Source organism: Aspergillus lentulus (assembly GCF_001445615.1).
Source record: "Aspergillus lentulus DNA, contig: Alt08, strain: IFM 54703, whole genome shotgun sequence".
In the NCBI taxonomy this organism is placed as follows: Eukaryota; Fungi; Ascomycota; class Eurotiomycetes; order Eurotiales; family Aspergillaceae; genus Aspergillus; species Aspergillus lentulus.
Genome location: NW_028322118.1, coordinates 1155271 through 1173225, shown reverse-complemented (window position 1 = coordinate 1173225; position 17955 = coordinate 1155271). Strand labels below are relative to the sequence as shown.

The 17955-nt window shown below is 48.7% G+C and overlaps 6 protein-coding genes across 6 annotated transcripts; 1 reads left to right on the top strand and 5 right to left on the bottom strand.

Moving 5' to 3' along the window:
- Positions 1-977: 977 nt before the first annotated feature.
- ALT_3644 (uncharacterized protein) lies at positions 978-1446 on the bottom strand (the record flags this gene model as incomplete). The annotated part of the gene is made up of 3 exons (XM_089599611.1): positions 978-1064; positions 1139-1248; positions 1305-1446. 3 exons carry the CDS (start codon positions 1444-1446, stop codon positions 978-980), a joined length of 339 nt encoding a protein of 112 aa, XP_089455949.1.
- A 1478-nt stretch (positions 1447-2924) lies between these two features.
- On the bottom strand, positions 2925-3743 carry ALT_3643 (CE1 family esterase; the record flags this gene model as incomplete). The annotated part of the gene is made up of 1 exon (XM_033556431.2): positions 2925-3743. The coding sequence occupies one exon, from the start codon at positions 3741-3743 to the stop codon at positions 2925-2927; it is 819 nt and encodes a 272-aa protein (XP_033412322.1).
- Positions 3744-5482: 1739 nt separating this feature from the next.
- On the top strand, positions 5483-6464 carry ALT_3642 (lytic polysaccharide monooxygenase auxiliary activity family 9 protein; the record flags this gene model as incomplete). Its single annotated transcript, XM_033556432.2, has 3 exons — positions 5483-6002; positions 6061-6103; positions 6158-6464. The coding sequence occupies 3 exons, from the start codon at positions 5483-5485 to the stop codon at positions 6462-6464; spliced, it is 870 nt and encodes a 289-aa protein (XP_033412323.1).
- Positions 6465-7662: 1198 nt separating this feature from the next.
- Positions 7663-8395, bottom strand: ALT_3641 (uncharacterized protein; the record flags this gene model as incomplete). The annotated part of the gene is made up of 5 exons (XM_033556433.2): positions 7663-7766; positions 7826-7951; positions 8004-8141; positions 8200-8253; positions 8302-8395. The coding sequence occupies 5 exons, from the start codon at positions 8393-8395 to the stop codon at positions 7663-7665; spliced, it is 516 nt and encodes a 171-aa protein (XP_033412324.2).
- A 2817-nt stretch (positions 8396-11212) lies between these two features.
- ALT_3640 (putative MFS multidrug transporter) lies at positions 11213-12766 on the bottom strand (the record flags this gene model as incomplete). The annotated part of the gene is made up of 3 exons (XM_089599610.1): positions 11213-11254; positions 11296-12411; positions 12467-12766. 3 exons carry the CDS (start codon positions 12764-12766, stop codon positions 11213-11215), a joined length of 1458 nt encoding a protein of 485 aa, XP_089455948.1.
- Positions 12767-13954: 1188 nt separating this feature from the next.
- Positions 13955-17838, bottom strand: ALT_3639 (RNA dependent RNA polymerase; the record flags this gene model as incomplete). Its single annotated transcript, XM_033556436.2, has 4 exons — positions 13955-14387; positions 14458-14775; positions 14873-16242; positions 16309-17838. 4 exons carry the CDS (start codon positions 17836-17838, stop codon positions 13955-13957), a joined length of 3651 nt encoding a protein of 1216 aa, XP_033412327.2.
- Between the last annotated feature and the right edge of the window lie 117 nt (positions 17839-17955).

Below are 17955 nucleotides of genomic sequence, written 5' to 3'. Positions count from 1 at the left end.
CTCCCCAACAAAGAAGCAGTTATAGTAGTTATACTGTCACGTGCAGCGTTTGTGGGTCATCCACTCAGCCATACGGAAAAGCCGAAAGCTTAAATGGTGGCGCTTGCCTAATATGGTAGTATATTTTACACTGTATTCATACCTTACTGTGACTGACCACTGTTGAAGACTGAAAAGTCGACTGCGCTGGAGGAAAGCGAAGAGACACTGACATATACCGGTACCTGACTGGGTTCTATATCAATGAGGGAACCGTTGATAGCGACTTTTGGGAAACACAAATGATGATACTTGTGATCAGCCTGTGCACGAAAATGCCGAGTCGCGGTTGCTGAAAATAGCGTGAGGGACAGACCAAATAACGAGTTCGGCCATAATAGAGGTCAGGCAGAATACCAGAGATCGTAGGTCTAACCAAGAACTACCTAGTAGCCATCGCCACTGTTCTCCCCCCTTAGTTCAATGACGTCGGTCTGCTGAAATTCTCATTATCATTGAATGAAGGTTCTTCAGGACCCTAAAGTAGTTGATGTAGCATTTATATGGGTTTGTGGTCGACTGGGCCCACATCGACACATTGTCATAGGTACCGGGTGAGGCCGTTTCTCCTGTAACTACCACAGCGCTGGTGATGTAAAGATTCTTTCACAAACGACGCATACTGAACCGTACCTGCAGCTACATTGGAAGTCGACTCCTTCGTGGTAGGAGTTTCTTCATGCTACGCTGCCAGGATTACGAGGCATTTAAATAAATATTTGTGAATTCTGTCCCGGAACCGGCCCATGTCCTCGGAGATGATTGACCACCATGGGTTTTCCAACCTCATTCAAGTCTCCCAATATTCGAGGTGCTCCAGTATCCAATCTCCAGACTCCCCGCGTCCATGATTAGGTACTAGAATTTTTTCTCCAGGTGCAAATAGAAAAGACAAATGCAACGACCAAAATGTATTTAAAGCTGTATCTCAAGAATATCTACGAACCATCGGCATTCTTTTCCGCTGCCGAATGAACATGCGAGGCCACGGATCCGGTCGCAGGGAGATCTGCAAACGCACGCGCCTATTGACTTAGCGTCAGCCAGGCACCTACTAGAAAGGAGTCCAGTTTTGATGTCAAAGAAAAGCAGCTCTTACCTCCTTTGAGGTTAAATTCCTGGCATCGTCCATCGTGATCTCATTCAACGGCTTGCTCAAAACTTGCTCGGCCTTGGACGCCCATCGAATCTGGTCCGGATTCACCTGGTCTCGGTGCTTTTAGCCTGGAACATTTCACCTACAAGAGACACTCCAAAAGCCTTACCTGTTAATGATTCGTCGGCAAGCTCTGCGCTCTGTTGGGTAATGTAGGTGATTTCCTCGTCGGTGAGTGGTTGACTGTGTCGTCGGCGTTGGTGGACTCGTTCGCGAAAGCGAAGAGTGTCCATATTCTCGAGGTCAGACATTATGTAGTGAGGATGTGTCTTTCGTAGATCTACCTTTGAGACACGCCGTCACATTCGCACGGCGGAAAAGCTATATAAATGAAATCGGAGGCGGGGGCGGGCATATGATGAAATGTCAAATGTCAATATACGTCAGGAATTTCCGAGAGCTACCGTGAACTAAGGAAGTCATAGTTTGGCGCACTCGCCCCATACTTCAACCAATGTTAAGCAATAGAAGCTTATATTCAGTGACATACCAGTGACGCCGTGGCAAACTCTTAGTTGCACGACAGGGCTAAGAATCCATTGGCTGAGCCGGATACCATGGGGTAAATTCGACCTATTGAGGTTTGGAGAGCTGCATGAAGAGGACACGATCGTAGCATCACAGCCAAGCTTCCACCGCCGTCAATGATGTGATTTCTCCAGTGCTTCAACCAGTGTTGCTGGTGTGAGCTTTAGGTGTTCGTGGGACACAGATCGGAATCCAAGAGGCTGCACGAGTGTTTGCTCAAGTAGGGTCAAATTGCTCCTGCGGCAGTAAACAACGTACAAATTCCTTCCATCTTCTTTGAGGGAAGTATCAAGGCTCTCAGATCGTGGGATGAGGATTGCGGACGGATTCTAGCGCACTGGCGGTCAATATTGTTCTCGCAATTCCTCTTGTTTAAAAGCTCAGTCAGCAGCCACTCGAAAGTCACTTCGGCCAATAGAAAGTAAAGTGAAGAAAGGTACTTACCACCAGCGCTTGTACGCGCGGGGGAAGCGATCAAGGATGGAGATATCGCCATTATATTGCTGCATAATGTACCGGAATTCGAACCATGTCCCTGAACGAACGAATGACGGTGGAGGCTGGTTTCAGGAAGAAAGAGATGCTCTACTACTGGATTAGACGGAATCACGTGGAGGAAAGCTGCTGGCTTGGGGCGTACATCAGATAGCCATAATGCGAGATGAGCAGGTCCAAGGATGATTTTATGAGGGGTTCTCCTTTTAGTCGACACTCTACTTAGTGGTCCTGAGAAGTTAATAGGGATTCTCGACGAATGTCAGACCCGCTGCTCTCGCTTTTGCAGCACATATGTCTCTTCGCCAGCCTTTTGTTCACAATTTCATGAGGCGGATGCTCGAACACAGCAAGGAATCGTAGGAGCTCACGTATCCAATCTGTTTACTGCCCGCATATGCAAGGTAAGTAGCATACGGACTATCATTGTGCCTATTCTGGGACGGTCTGAGAGATCAGCGATGCTGATAGTTTCTCTCAATAGCAGTGGCACGTGGTTCGCTACCTCTACATTACTTACGTTCCTATACTTCCATATCGTCCTGTTAGCATTTTACACTCATACACATCTCCATTGTTCGCTACCTGCTGATGTCGGTATATACATGGTTAACGAGCGTGGATAAAGACATCAAAAAGATCCATAAACCTTCCAGTGCCCTTCTCTGAAACCGGATTGTGCTCCTAAGACAAAAAAAGCCAACATTCAAGCGGCCATGAAGAATTTCCAAGTCGCATCAGGCGCCAGAGAACTACCCACACCCAGAGGAGCAGCGTCATGGCCGCCGTCATAGGCGATAAATGAAACCGGCTTAGAGCAGCCCTTAAAATCCGTGCGGACCGAGCCATGGCTGCCAGACTGTGGTTTGCCAATGTTGGCTTGCTGGCATCTATTGTTCTTTACGAACTTCTGGGCCAGGTTAACGCCCCCTTGGAAGGGCAGCACACCATCATTGATGCCGTGGATGCCGAGATAAGCAATTGGGTCGTTACCACCGTCGCAACCGCTGATCACGCCACCACTCAGGACGGAGACAGCCCTAAACTGCTTTGCACGCGAGCAGGCTAAGGAGTAGGACATGCCACCACCCCAGCTAAAGCCTGTGGCAAAGCGAGAGCTTTGGTCAACGCAGAGGTCGCCCTCGACTTGCTTGATGATTGCGTCGATGAAGGCAATATCCTCGCCGCCGTTGTTGGCCCAGCCAGCATTCTTGCCGTTAGGGGCAACGAATATGGTGCTGCCCTGAGCGCGTGTCTCGAGACCATACCAGGGCTGGACACTTTGGCCGTCGACAATGTTCCACATGTTGCCGCCGCGCCAGTGCAAGCCAAAAACCAAGTGATGGGCTTTGTTCTTGTCGTAGTTGTCAGGGACCTTGAGTATATACTCCCGGCCATTGATGTTGTGGACACCGTTGGTGAGACTCGGCTGTTTGCCGCAGCCAGAGGATCGAGTTTCAGCTAGTACTGAAGGCGTGAGGGCGCTCAGCGCCAGGATGGCCGAATAGATCATGGTTGGAACCATTGTAAGAGAGGTATCTTGATTGATGGATATGACAGTAGGTGATAATATGGAAGATGGACGGTGCTCGCAGGGCAGCTGAGAGTCCTACGAAGCAATGTCTTGATGGCAATTATGCCTGGTATTTATGTCTCTGGTCGTACGATCCAGATGATTCAACCTCTCGGCTGATGTTGACCAGGAATTCATTTCCATTGCCGAAGTGAAGATCTGCAAAATGCTGTCTTTCGGGGTGGACTTGCCATCAGTTGTGTTCATCGCCGTTTTTGACTTGTGCTATAGGCTATAGCACACTCCGCTCACCCTTGCGTCAGGGACCCTTCTAAGGCAGGCTTTTGCAGATGAGCGGGTCTGCTGTTACGGTTAAACATAGTGCGTAGGGGAAAATAGGGTGCCTGGTGCCAAGACGGCTGCTAGCCCTTTGGACCACGGGGGTTGGTTTGAAATAGTCACCCTGAGACCCTGAGTCCCAGAATGTCTCATCGGCCCATTGCCAAGATAGGATGGACCCTTAGAGCCATGCCAAAATGGCGCTGCCCGGTTGGTGAACATACCTCTCATTTGCCGACGCGCATTGCTTTGCTTGACTGACTGACTCGTTCTGTGACAGAAATGTCGTATCTTGTGGCCAACGTCCAATTGCAACTTGCGACTCACTGTAGAAGACTGAATATGGATAGTCTCAAGTGGTTCATCTACTCCGTACTATCTACTCCGTACTTGAGGTTGGTCAACAAGTTAGCTGAGCCGGAGACAACTGGACTTGTTGTCGCTTCAGTTTAGAGTGCATGGATGTCAACTGAGACACTGACCTCTGGACCCTGGTAACTTCTGAAGTCCATGACGTACCTGACGCGATACAGGATTCGTCATCGGCAGATGCAAGGTATCCTACATACCGAAGACTATAGATTCCTGCGAGTATACGTGATAGAATCTGATTCTCCTCATGTATTCAGCCTGAATGTCAGTATCCACGCTCTCCCATCTCGAGGACAACAGTCGACAAGTGGACCGAATCGCCAATTCTAGAGCTTCGCCAAGCCCAGATCTATTTGGACTTCTCCGTTGTTCCATGCCTCGCCATAGATTTGTCCTGAAAAGCATTGCCTTCATCTGATGGATCAATTATCAGCTATACAAGTCTTCAATCTCAGCCACATCACGGACCATCTTCACCTCTTTGCGAACCCTGACCTACTCTGAGATGAAAGTATAGCTGAGATACGCGAGCTACAGGGGTCCGAGAAAAGAAAATGTACATGTCTGGACTCTGGCCAGCTCAACAAGGAAAATCTAAAAGAGTCGAGCTCCCATACCTAGTTGGTCCCTGGACGTGCCAGGGTCTTGTGAGCTCCATTCAAAGGAATTTAAGTGAAACACCGAAGCTCTGGGCGCCTGAGGGTACGAGGTGGATCCACCGACCCGCCAACATGAAGCACGGCCAGCGCCGTTCCTCGCTTGGCATATTTCGGATAGAGTGAGGCTATTCAGGATGTGAAGCTCGTTCGAAGCAAACACTCGGATTACGATCTGTGCTGGGTGATAGAGACACTGAGAACTTAAAGGTTTATAAGGAACGCCAATTCCTCTGTTTATTGACTTTAGTAGATTCACCGCGTGTCTGTCTCTACTGTTCGCTTTCTTCTACCACAGTACACTTTTTCTTTCTCGGGCCGGTCCCATTCCATTCTCTCTTGTACCAACAGCCTAACCGCTCTTTTATTCTGCTTATTTTCAAAATGAAGCTGTCCCTTCTTGCTGCCGTGGCCATGGTGCCATTTGTGTCTGCCCACTATTTCTTTGATGTCCTGGTTATCGATGGCCAGGAGACCAAAAGCAACGAGTTCGTTCGCTCCAACACCCGCCAGGCCAAGTACAACCCGACCAAGTGGAAGAACACTCGCGACGACATGACTCCTGATATGACCGACTTCCGCTGCAACAAAGGCGCCTTCACCTTTGCTGGCAAGACAGGCACCGCCGAGGTCAAGGCCGGCTCCAAGCTTGCAATGAAGCTCGCCGTCGGTGCTACCATGCAGCACCCGGGCCCTGCCTTGGTGTACATGTCCAAGGCTCCAAGCAGCGCAAAGACCTACCAGGGTGATGGCGACTGGTTCAAAATTCACGAGGAAGGCGTTTGCAACAAGAACGCCGACTTCACCAAGAATGCCTGGTGCACCTGGGACAAGGACCGCATTGAGTTTACCATTCCTTCTGATCTTCCCGATGGAGAGTACCTCATCCGCCCTGAGCACATCGGTATGCACACCTTTCACCTTTCCTCGTCCTGAAATACATGATACTAATACAAATTCAGGTATTCACGGAGCCCACGATGGACAAGCCGAGTTCTACTACACGTAAGTACCAGCGCGGATTCAGCAGCTTAATAGATCTTTCTGACCAAATTCCAGCTGCGCCCAAGTCAAGGTTGTCGGCGGCGGCAACGGCAAACCCGGTCCTACTATCAAGTTCCCCGGCGGATACAAGAAAGACGACCCCTCCTTCAACTTCAGTATCTGGGGTGGCTACAAGGATTATCCTATGCCTGGTCCTGCTGTCTGGACTGGTGGCTCTGGCTCCACCTCGTACTCCAAGGTTGCCAACGTCACCGATTCCGACGAGTCTTCCCAATCGGGTGCTTCTTCCTATCAAGACACTGTGAGCACCTGTCCCAGTGATGACTACAGTCGCCGCCACGCTCGTGACTTCAAGAACTAAGCTTGGACTGGCCCGTCTCTGTCAATAATACTGCCGAGTGTGGAAATCAGGTTTTCTGGAAATATGTAACTAGGTGCTTTTCTCTTGGGCTTTATGCCATTCTTGATTAATCAATCTATGTCGCGGTGAAACATTTTGCAAGAAATAGTTATCATTCAGTTTGATAGAGGTTTTATTTGTACACACTCCCCGCATACTAGTGGGAGATATAGTAAGAGTCTCATTGTGCGGACCAACCATACGCAAGGGGATATTCTCCTCCCTAGTAGGTAGACTGGGGCACGCGAAAGTATAGGACGTGGGTCCATATCTGACTTTAAGTGGTGAGCATAAATAAACTACAGTAACATTGATAGTCAGAAAGGGTATGAAATAGACACCGTCGAAAGTCTGGTGTTTGAGACGCAAGCCACGTCTCATGTGTGGTGTATCACTGTCCGTCCCCTGAACATTGCCTCAGTACGGACTTTGTTTGATATCTCCCGGTTTAAAAAGTAGCATTACTCGAAATTTCAGTAGTTCCCCTCATCCCTTTGATCACCAAGTCTGAATTTTGTGGTTGATGTGCATCACATTCTTGTCACCGTCGCGATCTCAGTGTGTAAGCTACTGATTGTATTGTACAAAGTATAAACCCAAGCGGAGATACATCGCCAACCTAAAACTAGGCAAAGACACCAGTCGGGTCTTCGTCCTACGACATAATCTGCAAAATAGTCGCATCTCAGACATAGGTGCTTGAATTCGAGTCTTGCGGAGGCGAGCCCGGCCTGGTCAAGACGTAATTTCTGTTGGTGATGTCTTCCAAGCTTCTATCTTCGGTCTCACTCTTTGGCAGTGGTTGTATATCCGAACTTCCTCTGTTTGACATCTGGTCCTCATAACAAGGCTTGCGCATGTGTTCAGTAGGTACACCAATAGTAGTGAGGAGACTAGGGCTCAAGTATCTCTAGTAATATGTTTCATGGTCAATAGATCCTTACTACGATCTACCAGTGGCAAAAGAAAATAGTAAAATGGCATCAATTCGTAAAAGCTATCAAGCTAGCTGTGGTGGACTCGTAGAGTCCCCGTGTGCTACCGCAGTTCATCTCCGCATCGAAAGATAAATTCAGTATTCTTCGTTCAATAAGATCAAGAACCTCATGCCTCAACGAAGCCTTGTCACAGGAATGTAACCCAGGTAGGCTGAGTAGGCTCAAGCCACAGGAGGGATTCTGCTACGGCATTCTCCGCCAACACAAGACTGGCTGGGGGGGCAATCCATGTTCATGCGGCAACGAGTCTCTTCATGGAGGGCTCCTGACGAAAAGAAGAGTTAGCTGGGCTGAACGTCCCACGAAAGGGAAACAAGTACTCACCATCAGCACGGGCACCGAGGGCACCAATGCTAACACAAACGCTGCGGTAGCAGAACTGATGAGGAGGGCACCAGAGGTTGATATTGTTGCAGCGACGCGGCTCACCCTCAGTGCCGAGGTTGGTTTCTGAGAATCAAATTGTAAGTATAGGGTATGGGAACTCGCGAGCGAGACTTACCCTCATCACGCGTGGCAAGCTCGGGGTAGATTCCAATGACGCACTTTCCATCAATGCAAAGCTCACCATATCCGCAGGAATCGAGACTCTCGCAGATACGAGTGGCAGTATCATCCCCATCAGCTTTGAGGGTAGTCACTGAGGCATAACAGTTAGGGACATGCGTCGGGAAATGTTTAGGCAGAAATGCTCTCACCGTCAGCGTGGGTAGCAAAGTCCTCAACAGCTCCGTTGGCGGGAGTCGCAACATCTAGCTTCGTTAGATGTCTGAATTCCTGTATTTCAACAGAGAACTCACTGTTGTCATCGACTACTCCATTGTTGACCTCAGGGAGAGCAGCCGAAGCTGCAAGAGGGGCAAGAAGGAAAAGCATAAGAGCGTGAAGCTTCATCCTGAAGTAAAGGGCTGGTATAGCGTAGTATTTTCTTAGTGGTTTGATGATAAAGGAACTTGCTAGAGGAGAAGTAGTTGGGTGAGAGAAAGAAGAAGAGCTCGATGATGGGGGGGTGCAAAGGGTATTTATAGACAGAGCCTCACGAGAATAGTGATGGGGGAGGCAAAACTCCCAAGTATAGTGAATGCCAGTGAAAGCAGGCATAGTCTTTACGAAGGACCTAGAATTGAGCAGAAGCTATAGTACCTGACTTACTACTCTACTCTCACCAGAAGCAAGTGTAGTTCTTTACTTTGGACTCTGACGTATGGTTCAACAGCTTATGAGAAAGTGAAGAAAGCCGTTCTCCAGTATTGTAAATAAACTTTACGCCTCAGGTACAACATGTTATGGGCTTCGTCTGGAACAGACGAGGCTTCCCAGCAGAGGGGCATTGGGGACCAGCCTCAAAGGTTGATTCCAATCATTTTCAAAACCAGGCAGATACTCTAAACGGTTTCTTTGAGTCAAGACGGGAGTAGGTTAACCCATTGAACCTCTTCAGCTTGGTGTGAAGAGATCTGCTAAATGAAGCAGTACCTCGAAACCTCTCTTGTTGTCCACACGCCCCCGTCCTCCCGACTACCCTCTCACCCGAACATCACGAATCACTGGCTCAACGGAACCTATAAGCAGCGCTTATAAACAATAGACTGGCGTGATTATCGCCCTCTCAGACCTACAGAGAAAATAAAGCGAGTTCAGGCAGCAGCTCCATTGTCTGATTCGAGATATGACCGGATTGTTCGTGCTTTGCGAGTCCTAGACGTGAAATACAATTCAAATCCACAGTTCCGGGCATCAGAGTCAAGCATAGACGCGTCAGAAAAGTGCTGCTTCTGCTTTGGCAAATGTTCTATATAAGTCTGCTGTTCACGGCATCTCTGGTCGTACTTTGCAATGACGAATGAACCAATGTCAGATCTGCGTAAGGACCAAGTTAAAGATAAGGTATATGACTTCTTTGAGTCTTCCTGTCTTTGATCACACCAACCAAGTAGACTATATTGCACTATTAAACAGCAATAGCTAATTCGGGATTTCCCCGTGCAATCATTGGTAGCAATTCCAGCAACCCCGTGGCATCCGTTCAAGCTCGTGTCATGGCAACCAAGTCAAAGCGAAGAGCGACCCATAAAACCACTTCACATATCCTGCGACAGCGTATCAGCAACGGAAGACCTGGGAATGCTCTATATAGCTAGAAATAATATTTTCAGCGAGCTGTGATCCCACCAAAGTCAGTCTGGTGTTCAATGGTCTGCATCTATTCGTCAACCTCCTGTGATGCATTCCTCCAACTTTGTCCTAAGTGAGTAAGCTTGTAGCTGTCAGGGCCGTGGTATGCCCTCAAGATTTTCATTCAATACGCCGGGCTGTTCGTTCTGAGCCTCTAGGTCCTCCACTCTTGTCTTCCGTGCGACAAGATGATCAGCGACAGCTGGTCACCCATCGAAAACATTAGACTCCACTCGACATGTACCATCCAAGAGTAGAGCTTACCGTGAACAAGCCAGTGCTCATCATTGTAGACATACACCATGGTCTCTTTACCGTTTTCAGTGAGCCGAAATGCTAGAGTGGGCTTTCCACGCAGGCTGGCAGCCGAGGGTATAAGTTAGCAAGGAGAACAATCTGTTCTACTTTCAGAAATACATACTGGACTGTGACAAGGGCTGCACAAATGGTACCCAGAAATAGGAATGTAATCGTGACGATTGAATAGATGCCAAGCATCAGAAACCACAGGGCCCATGCGCCAGGGCTATCTGTGGCCATCCTGCTTGTTTATCTGAGTGTAGGCGAAGGACTAGATGAACGTGTGTAAACAAGGATTGAAAGATGTCGAAATATGGTCTGCGTCAGAGTTTAGATACTCTGACCTAGTGACGCGTGTTGATATTGAATAGGTTGAAAGAGAGTGGGTGATTTTGCCCTGAAGAATTCGGAAAACTCATAGTTGAGGAACTCACAAATTGCCTACTGTATGGGGAAAGTGCAACCATGGTAGAGCCTAGCCCCTAACTACTGTAAGGAGTTCATTGTTGCCAAAGCTGTGCATTTCGAAGGCAAAAAAGAAGGAAATCTTTCGTGCTCGCTGTCATGTTCTCTGCAAAGAGTAGTAGAGCTCTGTTCTCAAGTCCGTCCCAGTCCTGTGAGAGTCCAGACTGGTCAGCATGCCTTGCGGTTCTGTTCCGCTGTCGAAAAACGCACATTTCCGAGTCGGGCAGAGACATTGGTTGTGGCCACTTGAATATGAGGTCGAAGACTGCGTAAAAACACATATTTCCCACCGACTGAGACGTGCCAACAAGGATAAGACCTGAGTGACGCTTGAGTGTGAATTTTACAGAGATTTATTTGGCTTGCTTGCGAGTATTCCAAAGCAAAAGCACTCGAATAATCATGTGATTGCTCTTTTCTTAAGACCCAACCTGCTTTATCATGTGTTCAGTGATCCTCTCTCCTCTGCTTGAAAAATTTTGCTTGGCCACTTCTATGTCCTTCGAGTTGAATATACCCGGTAGCAAACTGTGAGCCTCGGATCCATCAGCTTTGTGTTGATTGTCTCGAAGAAGTTGAGATTCATTTATACCAGAAGTCCATCAAGGCATGCGTCAGCGTTTTGCGCCCTCAAAGGCTTCGTTGCGTGATTACGAATGAAGCTAATATTCCTATTAGTGAAGGTGCAGAAAGAAGGGACACCTCTATGATCACTGGTTCGTAAACGAGCTATGCTATTGAGAAAGCCTTCCTTCCTTTTGAAGCCGCCAACTATGCCCGAAGACGAACACCATCCATGCTAACGGACTCAAACTAACGCACAAAAAGCCAAGCAGTGTCCCTGTCCAACCTACATTGATTCGGTCGATAAGCGGTACGGCAGCAGCGGTCGCGCCTGCTCCAAACAAGCATCGGAAAAAGTTCGTTGCAGCCGTGGCGGTAGCTGGCTGTTCAGCATGACAGTCGATGATCAATGTCGTCAAAGTACTGGTAATCCCGGATAATGCATGAGCCACCAAGAACAACATGAGAAGCGGTACAGCCACGTGAACTTCAAAGTTAAGAACCCAGGCGTACACGACAATGAACACAGAAGCGATGTATACGAGTGGGAGAGCGACCTGAAGCCTGGCCTTCTCTAAGGGAAAACTCGTAAGTTTGAGTTCTTTCTTGTGGTGGATATCAAATCCCACATGATGGGCAAAACGCCGAAAATTCCAGTTCATCAAGGTTCCGGCTGTCCATCGCGAGGTCAAGCTTCCGCCTCCGTATGATAGATAGCATAACCCGATCTGCAGCGCATTGAAACCATAGTGCTTTCCCAGCTCAAAGGGAAGGGTCGTCGTGATGGAAAGATAACCCGCATATATGACGGCGCTGAAAAGGATGGTACATGCAGCTTCCTTGTCCCAAACCAGTGTGAGAGTATTCCAAGGGCTCGGACGCTGCTTGAAAGTGGCTATTGTCTGGTATTGAGCAGGTGTAGAGTGGCGACCTGGAAACAGGGCGTCCTTCAATGGATAGTTCCATTTCTGGGGGGCAACGCTACCGTTCCCTACGACGGCACGGCAGGTTTCAGGCAGCAGTGTGACGACCAACAGGAGCAAAAATCCAGCAAAGATCGTCAAAAACCAGAACGCGCTCCGCCAACCAAGGTAGTGCGTGAGGATCCCTCCTACTACTGGCCCAAGAGCAGGGCCAACGGTCGCTCCTAGCACTGTGTATGCCATATATTTTCCGCGCTCCGCACCAGATACCACATCAGCTGTTGTTGCAGTACCCACAATGGCCACAGTGCTGCTGAAAATACTCTGGAGTGACCGAAGTACGATGAGTGCAAGAAAGGTTGATTGGACGGCCAGACCGACATTTATCCCAACATACAGAATCAAACTGATCATGAGGGTAGCGCGACGACCTGTCTGATCAGACAGGCTACCTGTTACCAAAGGCGCGATTCCTTGAAATACCTAGGCTTTGACTTAGCCTATTGCCATTGGCTTGGACAGGAACGCAGAAACTCACCTTGAAGGAGGTGACGGTAAGATTAATGGTGTGGTTTGACACATGAAGATCCCGCGCCACTGCTTCAATCCCCGGGTAGTAGATGCTGGCCGAGAGGGGAGACAAAAAAGTTGCCAGAGAAGCGATCGAGACAGTCAAGACCTTTTCTCTCTCTGATAACACACTATAACATGGCCCGTCAGATTCTGGGTCAGCCCCTTCTTCTGTTTCACATAATGTCGGTAGCGGCTTCTCCGCCGGAAACTGGCTGAGTATATCTTGTTTCAAAGGTATGGGCCCTGAGTGCTTTTCGTCCGCCATCGTGCTCTTCTCTTAGTCAATTGAAGAGCATACGGTCAGGCTTTCTTCTCAGTGAGCCTCTACAGAAGCCCCAAATTGCTGGACTATTTTACCATGCAGTCTAGGCTAAGCGGGTTCATATCCGTGCACTCCCTGGGGTTGGCCCGATCCTTCTTATATGTTGAATCAGATAACCGCTTACCGAATGGAGCAATTGGGCCATTCTTTCGTTAAACCTTGTATAAGTGAATGGCCAGGCACATTCCCGATTGCTTCATATGTGGAGATCATCTTCAGTGCTTGGTAGTGCTAAACTAATACCAAGTGCTTACATGATGCAAGTACCCCTTCCTTCCGAAGCAAACGGTCTGTACGACTCTTCACTGGACACGTCACACGACAGGGTGGCCCCTCGATTGGCAACATTCTGATTTGCATACTGACGGCTCTCACCCTGCGGATGTGTGACGTTTCTTCTTGGAAAAAGATCCGATCTCGGTACGAGTACCTGACAGACTGACGAAGGACCTTGGAAGACCTGGGAAACATAAACGGAGGCCAAAGCAAAGGAAAATGGAAGATCGACGGGCCTTACATGCTTGTAGCCCCTTGCATAGCCAACAGTCCCCTGTATGATGCCCGCTGAAGGGACTCACCAGGGCCGACTGTTAGCAGAACAAGCACGTGCTCTCGTACGGGAAGGTTTTGCCGGAAATTAAGTTAAAACTAGATCATCATCATTCCCAGGATGCGCGCGGTAGAATGTCGGACATTCTATAAGCCAATCGCACGATGCCATCCAGGTCCTTATGGCTTGATGACCATGGCTGAATTCACCCCACAGAGTACTCCATACAATATATTTCATACCCTTTCAAGTACTAAACATTGCCTCGGCTGCTGCTGCTTTTGCGAAAGTTGAATAATGATAAAGAGAGAGCTGTTGATATTCTTATAAGCTCAGTACACAGATGTAAGACGTCCAAATCCACGAAGCACATAAACTAGAGGGACCTAACGAGGTTTTGAGTTTCAAAATCCCTCTGGTAAAACTGAGGTCAGCTCAGGCATGTGAAGAGACTGCCCATCTAAGCCTAGACTGGGTCTCACTAGACCGTACACTGAACTGCCAGGGGGAAACACAAGCTTCATATAGTAGTTCGACTTCGGTTGTTTAACAGAGCACAGCAGCAGCAGCAAAGTAACACGTCAACCCGTCAAGCCCGAAGCTAGGCTCTGCTTTTGTCCCTTCTCGAGGATATCCAGCTCGGCAAGCAGCGCACAAGCTGCAACGATTCGAAAGCTCTTGAGCTCGCCATAATCGTTCCTACGACCATACGTGCTATCGGCATTCTGTTCTTCGGCAACTTGGAAACACGCAAGGCAGAGCTCTAATGTTTCTGTGCCTGTTTTATAGTCTGTACGCGGAATCTCCACCTTGCGATGTCTATGCATCTGGTCCGTGATCCACGAGGCAATACGCTCAAACTCGTCCGCCAGTTTCTGCGATTGATCGCGCTGTCGACGAGTTTGTACGCCAGACTTGTTTATGACGGAGCCGATAAAGACCTCTAGCTCGCTAAGTGGCTTGATTGGGTGGTCGGAGTAATTGTTTCTTGCGGAAAAGATTGCGTCCTCGTACCTGAAGTTGGTCAGTAACTTTAAGGGATCAGAGCAAAAGAGCAAAAGAGCAGAGCAAAAGAAGGACTTACGCCAGCCGGATGCACGTAGCTTCGTCTATCCAACGTTCACATGACATTGGCGAAAACGCATTGCAGCGCCTGGTGATTGACCAAATAAATTCTTCCCAGAAAAACTCTTCATCTGGAGCGGTTTCCGAATGGATCTCATTGAACCAGATTTTTCGCTCGTCTACCGCTCGGTATAGCTTTCCAAGGATTTTTTCGGATCTGTAGTACTTTCGTGGAAGCTCGAGGTCGTCGTCTTCGTCATATGCGGTCTGCAAAACATATCGATCCAAGTAAATGTCGGATTTCGCATAAATGTGCGCCTGAGGCCCTGGAGCCAAGCTGCGTATCCACATTGCCAGTCAGTATGATGCTCAAATTTCCCCATCAGAAAGGTGCAAGAGAAAGGGGGAAAGAGTGCCAGGTGACAGAAGCTTACAAGTCCGGCCTGAAGTTGTTCGCTTTTGGAAGCTCACCCAACTCTACGGGAATTCCCGTCTTCGAAAAGTCCACCGCCGTCGAGTGTAACTGAGCAAGTCTTCTACAATCCGGGTGAGATGTGCCTTCATCCTTCTGATCCGCCAAGATCATGTGCCTAGTAGCGATAACTCCTAGATGATCGGTCCTCATGAAATCGATAAAAAAGTCAGCCATATCATCAGCCGTAACGAGACGGCCTACGCTGAGAGGCTCGACCCGAGGGTAGTCAGCAGGCTTGAATGTGCATTTTGGTCGTGCCTCCGGGTCCCAGATAATGTTGTAGATATCGCCGTCAAGATCTCCTCCACTCAGTTTACTTGGAAGATCACGGTCTCCCTTCGCACTAAAGACGACACAGTTTCGATGTTGTCTTAATGGATGATTTGCCGGTGGAAGTACCTGGTAAGCCTGCTGTATATCTCCGTCATGGAGAGCTGGCGAGCGCGTTATCAGAAGCCTTCCGGGAGGTGGTGGTGGCTCAAACCGTCCTTCCACGGTTTCAAATGTCACGTACACCTCATCGCTCTGCAAGAACTCGGTCTCGTCTACAATACCGAAAAGCGTTATGCCCTTTTTCACAGGAATGCGGGCCCTGTGCTTCAGCAGACGAACTTCACGGAGTACCACCGCTTCGACGAGTGAACGCAGAAAAGGTACCTTTTTGTAGTTAATCTGAAGGAGGTGAGCTTGATAAAATAGTCTAAAGAGCCCGAAACAGTCTCCGATGGCCTGTCTTTTGATGAAGACAGCCGTGTTTCGCGCGCTTGCGGTGATGCTCCGAAGGTGCTGCAGTTGAGTAGTCTGAAGATTGAAAAACCAATCCTCCGCGACTCCCATATCCTCCAGGATCTTAATCATCTGTCGGTTCAGCACAAGTGGTATTGGTTTGTTGGCCATGTCGCAGATCTCCAAGTCTATCATATCAGCATCAAATTTGATCATGGATGGTCGAACCTGTATGACAGAGCCGGGGAGTCTGCTATCAACTGCTATCATGCCCTTGGATCCTCCTAGACGAATTTGGAAGCACGTAGGTCTCCCTTTCTTGGGGGGTATATTTGCCCATATCTTATGGAGGGCGCCGATTGAAAGTGACCCCACTCCATCGCTAAATACTCTTGAACCATCTTCCGACCTCATGTCTGGCACCTCCACTATATTAATGTTGTTTGCCTTGATTGGGACGGCAAACGGCGTCTCTGAGAACGCTTGCCCGATACGTGCGGCACACCGAGCCGGAGAGACAATTTTGGAAAAATCACCAAGAGCTTTGATGATGCTGAAATACGTCTGGAAGGTACCATTCGCGTCAAAGAAAGGGGAAGAAAACTATTAGGAGAGAGCCACATTAGCTAAGGTCCTTCCGAGGCATAAATTGATTGCACTTGCCCACACTGAATGCGCTCTGAGAGAAGAATGGGACCATCCAAGAAACGAGTAGGTACGGCCTGCAATCTGGATTCCGCGAGTGAGGACATTCTTGAATCGAGAAAAAACATCATCAAAGTTGACTCTTGAGTTAAAATATAGATCACCTCCTTCTTCGTCACAGAATTGAACTCGGATGAAGTTGTCGTGATGGTTTGGAAACCGCCGGAGAATGCGATTGAAAGGCTCGGGTTCTGGGCCATGGAGTGTAACCCGTGTCGGGGTTACCATTACCCTGTGGATCAGCGCTAGATTCTGGGTTGGGCCCAGGACACCTTGTCCCTGCACGATGCCCAGTTGTATATCCTTCTCATTTTGGCGAAGTGCGGCCATCAAAGATGCGACTTCAAGGTTCGCGGGATCCTCGTGTGGAAACGGCCAGGGTATCATGCCAAAGAGCTTTCGAATAGACGGGACGGATATTGGGGTTTGGCCTTCCTTTCTGTTTGCCTTGTATTCTTTCCAAAGCTCATTTGCCAGACTCATTACTGTTTGTGGCAAGAGGTATCCGTTATAGGCAAGCGCTTGGAGTTGGAAGAGGACGCCGAAAGGGAGTAAGTTCTCCCTGGCATAAGAGGCGAGTTGTCTCCTGAACAAACTCATATGTTCTTCGAAAGTCACCGAACGAATGCCTCCAGAGATCAGATCGTAGTGTATAATCGTTACTTCCCAGTGCTTCAGTTCTTGTATCGCCGTAAGAAGGTCGATTGGGGAGACTCTGAACTGGTACACCAAGCATTGCCCAACAACCTCTGCATGTCGCTGGTCCAGTGAGCACTTGCGTAATCGTGTAGGTGCCGCGCCATTTGCAACACCGTGAGACTTGATGCTTAGATTATACACCATCGTCATCAGGATATCAACAGATGTTTCAACCGAAAAGAAGTATGGGACCGTGGAGAGCGTCAAGGTCATATCTCCTTTACGGGACCAGACGAGACCGACGACTGTACTGAGAGGAATTCGAATGAGGCGATTGGTTCTCAACTTGACAATAATCACACGCTTCTTGAATTTCATAATTCCCGTATCTTGAAATTGCACTTCAGGGACGTAGGCCACTTGATCTCCAGAGAACTCGCAATAACCACAACTGAATCCCTGTAGCCCAAAGGAAACGGACACCTCTTCTTCATACTTGTGTACGCTGTCCTTTGTACGTTGCTCAGCCGTATGCTCTAGGCTACGAAGGGCAAGCTCCTGTGATGGCCGCTTGCTTCGAGCGCAGAAAACATCAGTGCCCATCAGTTGCATCTTGGACTTGAGGCGCGGTCGTCCACGCGTGCCTATAGCCTGCGGAAGCTCCTCCTGCCCATGAGCGAGGATGAATCTCTCACCGTCCTCTCGATGAAGAAACGTCACATGCCCGAATGGTTTCCTTTTTGGCTTCTCACATAGATAGTCGACGATTCCCAGTCGCCTAACAAAAGGTTCAAGCTGCTTTCTCAGACCCTCATCCGTTAGATGACTGGGGAGATTATGAAGAAAAACTTCCATGTTGGTCGAGTTGTGAATGATGCGAAGAAACAAGAGACGTAGATGAAGGAGCTGCGAGGGTAATTGCAACGAGGGAGAGAATCCAGTGGGAGAGGAGTGCGAGAGGGAAAGGTGCAT